The 12,733-nt window shown below is 42.5% G+C and overlaps 1 protein-coding gene across 1 annotated transcript in view; it reads right to left on the bottom strand.

Annotated features, from left to right (window-relative positions):
* Positions 1-3,418, bottom strand: part of ARFGEF1 (ARF guanine nucleotide exchange factor 1) — a 1,069,199-nt gene extending 1,065,781 nt beyond the window's left edge. The window contains exon 1 of the mRNA XM_085605493.1: positions 2,958-3,418. Coding sequence (XP_085461619.1) covers positions 2,958-3,081 — 124 coding nt within the window. The 5' untranslated portion in view covers positions 3,082-3,418. The remainder of the gene's footprint in view (positions 1-2,957) is intronic.
* Positions 3,419-12,733: the final 9,315 nt, after the last annotated feature.

Genomic DNA, 12,733 nt, shown 5'->3' with positions numbered 1-12,733 from the left:
ACAAACTGATATTGCGTTGCACCTCAACAATGCTTTCCCACTGCATGTGCAATTGTGTACACTTGCAGGTCAGAAACCTGGGGGTCACGCTTCCAATCGCTTGTGATTAGAACGTGGATGAGGCACAACAAAGTTATGTTAAAAAAAACACAAAAGGGAAATGTACTAACTAGTACTAAGAAATTGAGGCTTGGATTTTAACGGTAAACGAAGCGTTTTGAGCCTGTCCTTTTCCATAAAGTAATTAAGCTAACATTTGATTCAAATCCACACTATTATAGGAACATGTGCCCAAATAATATCAGCAGATGTGCCCATCAGAAAAAGACTGGAAATATAGGTCTGTTTTGACGCCACAACGACGGAGAACAGTGGATGCTTATTTCTTGAACAGGAAAAATAAATGTTACCAGGTGTATTAGAAAAAAGCTATTGTAATGTCAGATGCAGGCGGTTTTGCATGTGTACTCGGGTGAGACTAATAATTATTTATTCACATGTTCCTAAAGAAGGGATCTTTCTGGATATAAACACAGAAAACCAACCTTTGCCCTTAACGTGGTAAGTTCTACAGGCACAAATAATGCCAGCCATGGATGGAATAAGGACCCATTAAGCTGCGCATTAAAACAGGAGTACACCGGCTTTTTGTTTTGTAAATAGCGTATGTTTCTGACATATCTTAATCCTATCATCACACACGGTGCATCCCGCCTTCCAGTCCAGTGATTAGTCATATCTGCGACAGCCTAAAAATGCCGAGCGGGTGCACAGCTGCTGTGCGCCCGGCCCCTGTCTGCGGTGTGTACCAGTGACACCGCATTAGCTCTGCAATCCATTCTATCCTCCCCCCATCACCCGAGCCTGGCAGCGGCAATAAAGGGCACCCACGTCTCCGCATGCCCCGCCCGATAAAAACGGTAGTCAGCACCGTTTTACTGGACCAAACTTTTTATAATTTCACTTGATACCAGCATTAATTTTGCATGCTCTGTGTAACCCTGCCGTACCACAGGCCTGTCTCTCTTGTTGGTTGTCAGACCTGGCTAGCTACTCTCTCGCTCTGCTTCCTGCAGGCAAAGGATGCACACCGCAGTTCCATTGTACCAGCGGCAATAGATCTAGCAAAAATAGTATCCAGGTTTTCACAGATTGTACAAATGTTATTGTTATCGTTTACAAACAGATGTGCACAAATTACTATGCACGGTCGCTCTCTACAATTTATCTGAATGAGTTTGCTGAAAATACAAATCGTATCACACGATCCTAACGTTATAACACGCTTCCGGATTCAACCCTTCTGACATCCAGCAGGTTTAGAAATAATACTTAGTACCAGCAGGTGCTTCCTAGCAGTGACTGCCGCCCTTCTCCTCCCACAAAGAGCTGCCTCATGATTGCCTGACACACACTCAACCATCAACAAAAACAACCAGGAGCCACCCGCCCCCCATCCCGGGGGGTTTAAGTGGGCCGAGCCTCTTGCCTGCTCGGATTATCTCATGGTCACTGGGCAGGTCTCGGCGACTCTCACGCAGAGTCTCAGCGAATAATGCATCATCATTTCAAGGCAAACATATGGCTCGGGGCTAAGAAGCGAAAGCATCCGAGAAGCCGCAAGGTATATTCCGAACAGTTAAATATCCACACCAGATGAAAAACTAAACCTCACACCAGTAAGCTGGCCGAATACAACAGGCCCTTCGCTACAACGTGCTTTTGTGACTGCCCCATTCTTTTAGTCGGCGTGTCGTGCAGACAGTACAATGCAATGACAGGCGAAGACATCGAGGAGATGAATGGCGGGGTAGGGAGTATGTTGACAGTAGGGAAGGACAACGACAGACAGTGCACCTTCCTGTGGCATGACTGAGAAGGTGGTACACTAAGCACAGGCTCAGATAACAACAACGGGGGCTGGTGTCTAATGAATAGGGCATCAGATGGGCACATGGCAAGTTCACCAGGAGTACGGAAACGCAGTAGAAGGAGGTACAATGGGTAAGAGCAATTGGGTGCTAAAGGACGCATAGAGAGCAAACACTATAGTCCCGGAAGGATTAAAACAAAGGTCAGGGTTGGTGTCAAAGGTGAGGAAGAAAAGGCATAAAGAGGTCAAAGAGCCACGGCTGGGTTCACTGCGGTTGGGGAAAACACAGTGTGGATAGCAAGGGAGGCATCAAAAGGGCGTGTGGTTATGATGACAGTGGCAGGTCTAGTGCAGAGTATGGCTATTACGTAGGAAAGATGGCACTGGCCATTGGGTAACAGGGGGAAGAACAGGAGGTAGAGGGAAGTACTAGGTCCGGAAGTAGCTTGAGGTTGACAAACTTGGTGAGTTAGGTCAAGATGGACAAGTGTGAAGTATCGAGTGCTGAGCAGGATTCCACTGACAGGAGAGGTGGGCGGCAGTGAGGACTCCACATATAGTTGCTAGTGGTGTAGGTAAAAAGTTGACATGGGTAAGGATAGACAGGAGACATGGGTGAGGGTACAGAGACGTTGGGTGAGAGTGCACACATGACAGGCGAGAATCAGCTAGGGATGAGACGACAGTAGCAGGTGAAGGGTGACGGTAGACGTAACTGAGTAACGAGTTGTGTGATGTGGCAGACAAGAGACAGGTGAGGGGCAGGCGGTGAGGGCGGGCACCTTGTAAAAAAAACACGAAATCAGGAAGGCATGCACAGGTGAGAATCGATAGTGTGGAGTTGAAGTGGTGACAGTGGATGGGGCCCCTGTCAGGATAGAAATGTTAAGGTTATACACGTGACATGTCGACAAGGAAGGGCACATGTGGGGTGAGTGTGGAGAGGACAGACAGAGGCGAGGGTTCACCGGGAGCAGTCCTGACAAGAGGAAGTGTTGAAGGGGCATCCAGTAGTGACAGTACTGGACTGCAATCCTCTTCCGGGTATGAGTGGAGTCCCGCCGCCCCTCTCTCTTTCTCTTACCTAGCGCCACCTCGCAGGCTTTCCGCAGCTGTGAGTGGTGTGCCTTCTTCACCTCCTTGTCTGCAAGGATCTTCTCCAGGGCGCGGGTCAGGAACATGTTCTTGGTCTTTTTGCCCTCATGCATGGGCGCGGCGGGGCTGCGGTTGCTGGGCTCCTGCCTCCCGCAGCCCCGGCCTCCTCCTCCTCCTCCGGCGCCTTGCCCTCGCTCTGCGGCGGCTCCGCTCGCACCCGGAAAAGGTGGGCGCTCGCTACCCTTACCGCCCACCCTGGGCCATGCCTGGCTGCGCGCACACCGGGGTCAAAGCCTCTGCTGCCCGGGCTACACGGGGCATTAATGGTACACGGAAATGGCCGGCTCCACCATCAGCAGCGACCTGCACTCGCCATGTTGGAAGGAAGCGACGTCACACACACAGAGCCCAGCAGCAGCGGCAGCCAGGGAGCGCACCGGCCGGGACGGGAGGGGGAGAGCCCAGGAGAAAGGAGAGGAGGAGAGAGGTGAGAAGAGGGGTGGGGGGGGAGAGGAGGCGATGAGGATGAGGTGGAATACGAAAGAGGGTTAGGAAGAGGCTAGAAATAGATAAAGACGAAGGAACGAGAAGAAAAGAAGAGGAGAAAAGAGGAAAAGGTGAACGCGAACCAGGACCTGGCACAGGACATATAATTTGGTGGTGATAATAAATTCTTGGCGAAAAATATATTGACTGGAACTGGGGAGCGTTGTTCGATTTTTTTTGTTTTTGAAGAAAATGGCGAAAACCTAACTAATACGATGCAGTGAAAGCTACAGACACCACGCATTATGTCTGAAACATTTTCTTTTTTTTTTTATTCAGTCTTGACTGCATCACCCGTTTTCACTTCATAGCACAGAAAAGTACTGTGTCCTTGGAATGCCTGTCTGTATCCGGTGTAGTATTGTAGTAAATGATAATATATAAGTAATGCTGCAATGTGTCTTTAAGAATGTGTTTACATTTCAATTGGGGTTGACATCACTGGGTTCTGGAATGTAAACTGAATGGTCAGATTGCTGTTGGATTTTACTGCGATCAGTCGTGGGTCTTGTTTCATGAATAAAACTTCATTTCCTAATAATCTGCTGACTCTTCCTGGATTACTCGACTATATCCCTTACTACATTATTTGGCGACGAGGATGGGATGGCAGAGACATTTTGGGGTGTCGTGACCAAGCTAGTTTAGGTATTTTACTCAAGCCTGGACATCCCGAACCTGTTGTTTTGGGTGATTTTCCTGTCATGTCTATTTGTGACAACATAACACAAAATCCCACTCTTAACTTGTTGTTTGAAAAATACAAAATTATGTTCAGTAATGATGTAGGCCTAGTTAAAAACTTTGAACATACAATCAGGTTGAAAGATAATGTGACTCCGGTGGTTCAAAAAGTACGGCCTGTTCCTCTTTCTGTTAGAGATGACCTCAAGAAACATCTTGATATATTGTGCTCTCAGAATATCATTTGTCCAGTTGAATCTTCAGAATGGATTTCTGCGGCTGTAGTTGCTCGAAAACATTCTGGTGATATTCGTTTATATTGTTGTTGATGCTCATCCTTTTCCAAAAATTCATGATATGTTGGCGAAATTAGGTAGCCGTAAGTTCTTCTCCACGATTGACTTGCGTTCTGACTTGCGTTCAGCCTATCATCAAATTCCACTGTCAATTGAGTCTCAACCTCTCACTACATTTGTTACCCCTTTTGGTGTTTACATGCATAAAAGACTACCGTTCGGATTAGCTTCTGCAGCTAGTATATTTTCCAAGATTAACTGACAAAATGTTTGATAACTGTCCTGGCATTCAAGATGGCATACTTGTTTATTCTGAGAGTATAGAACAACACTATGTTCTCTTAAGGAAGGTTTGGAACATTTTACATACACATGGTATGACTGTCAACATTCACAAGTGAAAATTTCTTTCTCAAAATGTTGACTATTTAGGTCATAATTTATCAGCATCTGGTATCCAACCCAAAACTGCTCTTTTGGATGCCATTAAATGTTCACCACCTCCTACTGATAAAGATTCATTAAGAGCATTTCTAGGGTTGAGCGAATACTATGCTCGCTTTGTTCAAGGGTATGCATTAGTAGTACAACCTCTTAGGAATATATTAAAAAAACATGCAAAATTTGATTGGTCAGTTGATACACAAAATGCTTTCACGCCGGTAAAAGATTTGATTTTAAATGCTCCTGCTATCAAACCATTTACTTATGGAGTTCAAAGTATCATTACAGTAGATGCAAGTGCAAAAGGTCTGGCTGCTGTGCTTAGTCAGATTGGAGATGGACGTGAAGGCACTATTGCATTTGCATCTCGTACTTTGAGTTCAGCTGAATCAATTACAGCACTATAGAGCGGGAAGCCTTAGCATGCACGTGGTCTGTGGAAAAATTTAAAACTTACATTTGGGGGACAAAACTTTTGTTGTACACTGATCACAAACCCTTAATATACATGTTAGGCGACAGCTGCTCTAACAGAGCATCTTCATGTTTGATTAGACTCCTAGCTCGACTACAGGAGTATAATTTTGATATTAAATACATTCCCGGTGGGAAAAATGTACGGGCTGATTTTCTTTCTCGGATCCCATTGTCAAATATGCAGGAATCTTTAAAATCAGAGGATGATTATGAATGTGTATATTCTATTCAGGATGTGATACAAAATTACAAAATCTCTCAGGATGATTGGATTAGTTATTCTGCAGATGATAACTGTTTACAGAACGTTAAAAAATATTTAGTTAATGGTTGGCCTCCTGATCGTAATTTATCTTTGGAAGAAAAAACTTTTGCTCAAATTGCTGCAGAGTTATCATTCTCAAATGATATCTTGTTGCGTCAGGATAAATTTGTTCCTCCAAGAGGCATTAGAGACACTAATTAAGTTAGCTCATGATAGGCATCCTGGTACCACTGGTACTATAAATAAGATCAAACAAACTTATTGGTGGCCAGGCATTGACAATCAGGTTAGAATACATGTTGATAAATGCCCTCAATGCATTTGCTCTGATAAGCATTGGAAAACTTCAAATGCACCTCTTTGTCCAGTTCAGTGGCCTAGTGGGGCTTGGAAGAAAATTGGTTTGGATTTCTCGGGACCATTCTCAGCCCTAGATACAGATAAAAAATATTTGATTGTTGCTGTCGACTATTATTCTAAATGGATCTACTTTTCTTTTGCGAAAAATGCTGACTCCAATACTGTCATTTTATTTTTGCAACGCCTGTTTTTCACTGAAGGCCCTCCTGAGCAGATCGTAACAGATAATGGGTCACATTTTACTGCTCATGACTTAAACTCATTTTTAGGTGCTTTAGATGTCAAACATGTTCTTGTCCCATTGTACAGTCCATCTTCAAATGGTCTTGTTGAGCGTGCTAATCGCTTGCTCAAAGAAGCTGTTCAAGCTGCTATTTCAAATGGCTTAAACATATCTTCCTTTTTACTTCAGAAGGTCTGGAATTATAACATTACACCCCATAGCACAACAGGAGTTGCACCTTTCATTTTATTAAGGGGTCGTATGTCTGCTTCTAAACTCAATCCTGCTTGGCTTATGGAAAAATCTTTTCAGTCTCCTATTGATTTGAACAGAATCGGGGATCAGGTTAAGAAGAAACAAGAAATTTATAAGCATAATTATGATAGTAGAATGCATGTTTCTATCAAACCGTTACAGCCGGGAGATTGTATTCGTAGTATGAACTATGAGGGACGGTTGAGAAGACTGCCCACACGTTTTCGTGACTATGTCATGAATTAAAGTTAAAGTTGCTTCATTTTATTTTGTTTTATTCAATTTGTGTTTCTTTTAATTTGTAGGTTTAATTTTGTAATTAGTAGCTATTGTATTTCATAATTTGTTTTTTCCTATAAAAGAGGAAGGATGTGTAGTATTATAGTAAATGATAATATATAAGTAATGCCGCAATGTGTCTTTAAGAATGTGTTTACATTTCAATTGTGGTTGACATCACTGGGTTCTGGAATGTAAACTGAATGGTCAGATTGCTGTTGGATTTTACTGTGATCAGTCGTAGGTCTTGTTTCATGAATAAAACTTCATTTCCTAATAATCTGCTGACTCTTCCTGGATTACTCGACTATATCCCTTACTACATCCGGTTACCCACAATCACAGCAGTATGGCCTACACACGCCTCTCCATTTGATCCTCAGTTTTGTGTCACCGGGCTATCTTGGGACAGTGCACTGTGGTTACAGGACATGAGTAGATTGTGATACTCCTGTAAACAGAAAATGTATACACTGCTAACCTTTCGAGTCTTCAGTGAGGGTGAACAATAATATTTCCTGAGGAAGATTCCATTATAGTCAAAGGAGGTTAAGCCAGTTGGGCGTGTTGGGGTAGATGGCGTTTGCAAATAAGGTGGTCATATTGACGACCATGAAGGCATTTTTTCTTTTAATAGAGACGCTATGATTGAAAGAGCATTTCCTATTTCAAATGACGGTACGTTAATAGTTATGGATAAAAAAGAACCTCAGTCATGCGCGTTACAGTTAAGTTCTCTTGGTATCAGGTGTTGGCTCCCTAATGGACCCAGACATGAACAAAAGTTAACTTCGTAGTGCTTTATGGTGGTGACAGCCCAACAAAGGGCTAGGCAACATGAGTTTTTGGAAATCAGCATTTGGAAATTGCAGAAATAAGGATGAATTTGAACTCAGTGGATTTTGTGCTGGAACTAGCTCCTTGTTATGAAACTAAGATCTTCATATAGACTGGCCTATTGAATCCACTTTAATTCCCACTTAGTAATTATGTTAGGATCTCCGTTTCAGTGGTGGTGGCAACAGCTTTAAGTAAGCTAGACGACACAAGGTCAAAATTCACATAAAAGCGGACTTGTTTAGTAGGCGTTCCATCCCTGGCCTCCTCAAGGAACATTGTCATGTCAGAGGCAATTGACGACAGGCCAAGTTAAAACTTTTTGAGTAAGTCCTTTCTGTTTCTAGCAGATCAAGCAGCCCTTATAACTACTGCTGAAGAGGAGGATAAATGATTGCTTAGGACCATACAGGATGTCGTCAACATACTCCTGTACATATGATTAGTGCTGGACTGTCCTGTCGTGCACTCTGGCAACATTAGGTGGGCTGGTTTGAAAGGATCAGATAGTGGGCCATTTTTTGGGGGGTCCTGTTGGCCGTGATGGTGTGAGAGGTGAACCCCAATAATCTCCTGAAGCCCAACATTATATGAATCCCGAATTTTACCTTAGGCAGTCCAGCTCCACAAGCCCTTTTATTGGTCTAGCGGCAAGAGTCTACCCTTCCATTTAATAACAAGCTTATGAAAGTAAAATCATTATTAGTAACTGGGACCACTCAAAAACTGAGTTCTAGATCACAATTAAATATGAAAGGTTTAATACAGAATCATCAAAATTAGCATTACAAAGGAATTTGCATATTTTGCCACAAAAGCCCAGATACAAAATCACAAATCATAGTAGAATACCTAATTCTTCAATCTAATTTCTAAGTGTCAAACTCCTAAGGAGTTTCAAGTAAAGCCTAAAGATAGAATCTTAAATGAAGAAAATCTTAAAATAATTGGACAGAATTTCAGGAGGAAAATTGAAAGTATCCCGATTTTCCAAAACCACGGGTTTTTATACACAATGAATATATCAATTAATAAAACTGCAAACTCAGCATAACATGATCCAGGTTAGGTTGCACTGGCAAATCCAAAACATTTTCATAAGTTTGCAATGCTCCTAACATTAACCCATACTTTTTTTTATGGTAAGAGAAATCTTCCGCTTGCAACTACACTCCAGAGATGTACAACTGAATATTAAATATTTTCTTAACAAGTGCTCATATACTTATATTCTTCTACACACATACATCAGAATTAGCAACAGAAATCCTTCAAAATTATTCATTAGGTAAACAAGAGTTTCATTCACAATACATGCTAACACTACAGTACATGACATCATTGCTCCTCATGTTCCGTGAAAAGGGAAAGAAGACTTGTAGTGGGTAACTAACTAGGAGGGGGCAGAAGCAAGATGAGCAAAACACCACAAGCTGCATTCATTTTAAAAATAATGGTGTCTCATGAAAATGTGTCACAACTACAGTGTCTTACGAGTTAGCAATGACGGAACCCTTTTGGCTCTTGATGGACTCCGTAGAGCTGTGATGTAAGTGTTGGAGGGGAATGCATTGAAGGCTATTTTAGAATGCTGAGTTCGCAGTTACATACAGAAGAATAAAGGCATCTTATACTGAGCTCTGAGTGTGTGGCGTATTCATTGGGAGTATCCGGGCTGGGTAGGACGCCACATTGGTGACGAGATAGGAGATAAGTAATCCGAAGATTGACAGTGCTCTCCCAGACTGCTTTTGTGTACCACGTGTGCCGTTCTCGAAGTGCTGAATAGACGTTTGGAGTATGTGGAGCCAAAGCGCAGCCCCAGTTCATAGTAAAGCATTTGAAGTTAATGAAAACTTCACTGAGAAGTCACCACGTCGGTGGCCAAGAGCATGCTGGGAAGGCTGCACAAAAGCTACTGCGCAACTCAAAGCCATACATTCATATGGAGTGATAACTATAGGTGGATGCAACCAGGCTTTGAAAGAGCCGCAAAGTGCAAGATAACACTCCGAACAGAAGCGCTGCAAGGCAGCGATGAACCAGATGTCCGACAGCACAAAGAGACGCCTAAAGGCAAAGTGGTACAAAAACGGTCCTTTGTTTCCCAGTACTGATTAAAGAGAGTCATCATGCCACAGCCCTGGATGGAGTGACCTCCAAGAAAGCACCAGGGGTTGTGCTTATGGAACTGGCCATACCTGAAAGTGGCATCCCACCGAAGCTGCCAAGTGGGTCTCAGAACAACTCCAAAGGTCTCCGAAGGTTAAAAAGCAGGGAGCCTCGTTTGGAATCGCAAAAGCTTGCTTTTCCAATGGATACCAAGAAGGAGGTCACTGTACCACAGAAAGTCCTGGACGATCTGGAGGCTGATCCATTGCAGGACATCAGAGATGGTGCAGATGATGCTTGTCCTAGTAGACAGCCGACAATCTCAATGTCAGTCACTCCCATAAATGGTTATAATGCTGCCACGTTCCTGAAACCACCACCACCTTTCGATACCGCCAAAAAGCAAAATATTGACAATAGAGGGATTATTTGGGTAAGACATTTGAAGATTTCATTGATGCACTTGAAGAGACTGATAACAAAAAGATTATCAAATACCTCAATTCTTTTGCTGGTGATGGTGTAAAGGATGTCATAGGAAGATGCCGCAAACTGCCGAATAAATCACATACCGTCAGATTAAAGATATTTTGAATCTCAAATTCAATCCAATGCCCAATGTAGATTACGAAAGATACATTTTCAGTCAGGAATGACAGAAAGTTGGTGAAACCATCGATGGATTTGTGGAAAGATTCTACACACATCAAACACTGTAAGTTCAACAAATTTAATGACAAAGAAGCTACACGTCTTAGAGTTATTGATGGATGCTTGTCAGATTCATTCAGATAATGAATGCTGAGAGAAACTCTTAGTCTGGAGCGAGTGTTAATGTTCTGCCACTTGGCAGATATGCAAAGGCTGTGAAAAGGAGAACCATTTAGTGACGGTTTGCAAAGCAAAAGAAAAAAACAAGTGCGTCACAGCGAATAAACAAAATGACCGCTAAAACGTTTCTGAAGCAACGATCGACGTGCAACCAAAAGCCTAAGCAGCGACGTCAGTTAAGACAAACTGAAACTGGACTAATTCGATTGTCATCAAAATCATTGTCATACCGTTCTACTACATCAGTACCAAGTGAAAGACAAGATGGTTGTGCCATGTCGATGTTTACCTCAGAAAAAACGTGTTGTTGCACTGACCGCATGTGAAGAAAAATGTCAGTCAAAGAAAAGTCGACCTTCCAAAGCATTAAAGTCATTCAAACATTGTCCGAAGATTAAACTAAAAGTAAATGGTTGTTCGATACCTTTCGTCATTGACAGTGGTGCAGTGATAAACATTATGCCTGAGGAGAAATATAATGAATTGTCTTCAGTACCACAACTTACGCCATCAAAAAGTGTATACTTGGGCTGCATTAATGCCCATAAAAAGTAAAGGTTAATTTGTAGCGACAATGATACTCAAGAAAACTAAGGTGCAAGTACACATCCTTGTGCTTCAGGGTACAGCGTCAAGTGCCTGTCTACTCAGTTTCAGCACAGATGCTGATATGAGACTGATGTCCATAAACTAAAACCTGCATGCTCAGTAAGTCAATTTCCTTCATTGTTTCATGGTTTGGGAAGGCTTAAAACTGCGAAAGTAAAGCTGCATTTTAATGAGGACGTCCGTCCTGTTGCTTAAAGACATAAACAAATTGCTTTTCATTTACTTACAAGATGAAAATGAACGTAAATCATTACTTAAGCATGATATCATTGATACTGGTCCCGCGCCATGGGTGTCTTCCATTGTCGTGGTGCCCAAAATGGACAGTGAAGGAGCAATACGCATACGCATTGACATGCGTCAGGCAAACAAGGCAATTGAACAAGAATGACACCCACATATTGCTGACATGATGATGCAATAAATGGTGCAAAGGTTTTCTCTCGCCTTGATTTGAATAAAGGTTAGCATCAGTTGGAGCTCGAAGAAAATTGCAGGTACATTACAACCTTTTCTATTGATGTTGGTCTGTTTTGATACAAAAGACTACGTTTTGGGGTGTCATCAGCTGCAGAACTTTTTCAAGACATCATTCGACGTATTATACAGTCTGCCTTGAATGTATTCAACTATAGTTGGGTCTCGTGGCTTAGTGGACTAATGCATCCACTGCAGCGGCCTGTGTTCGACCTCATTGTCACGGGTCCAAATCCCGGTGGGTCCACTCAGCCTTTCATCCATCTGAGGTTGATAAAATGAGTACCATTGAATTGGGTAATAATAAACATCTGTTATTCAGCGCCGAGATGCCTACAGCTGAACGTGCGTTTTACAAATGCACGTTGTATAGTGATGACATATTGGTTTTTGAAGCTACACAAAGAGAGCATGATAAAGCTCTTACACTAGTATGTCATTTACTGGCTGATGCAGTTTTCACTTTGAATGCAGATAAATGTGAGCTTCACAGGAAAAAGTTAATATTCTTTGGCCATATCTTTCTGATAGGGGTATGACACCAGATCCTGCTAAAGTTCTTGCGCTGACAAATGCTGATCCACCACAAAATGTTTAAATGGTGCATTAGTTTCTTGGCATGGACAGCCACTGTTGCACATATATACAAAACTTTGCCACTGTAAGTGCTCCATTGAGAGATTTGACAAAAAAGAATGTTTCATTTCATTGGTCACATGAATGTGAAAAAAGGTTTAAGAAAATCAAATAAGCCACTGAGAATGCTACTGAAATGACTTCTTCCAATCAGAAGCTTCATACAGAGGTTGTTGTCGACGCTAGCCCAGTCGGATTAGGCGATATCCTTACACAGGACGTCTGACACTCGACTGCTCGAAGGCCTATGGTGGCATATGCAAGTAGGAGTTTATCCCAAACAGTCTGCGGCAGAAATTGTTTGAAGTGGCTTACGAAGGACATTGTGGAATCGTTGTCACAAAACGAGCTAACCAAGAACGAGTCTGGTTTCTGTATCTTGATAAGCTGGCTAAAAATGAATTAAAGGCCTGTCATCTATGCAAATGCCTTTC

This window comes from Triturus cristatus, chromosome 5_1, assembly GCF_964204655.1.
Source record: "Triturus cristatus chromosome 5_1, aTriCri1.1, whole genome shotgun sequence".
Taxonomy (NCBI): domain Eukaryota; kingdom Metazoa; phylum Chordata; class Amphibia; order Caudata; family Salamandridae; genus Triturus; species Triturus cristatus.
Note: the sequence above shows the minus strand (reverse complement) of the source record. Positions and strands in the feature narration are given on the sequence as shown.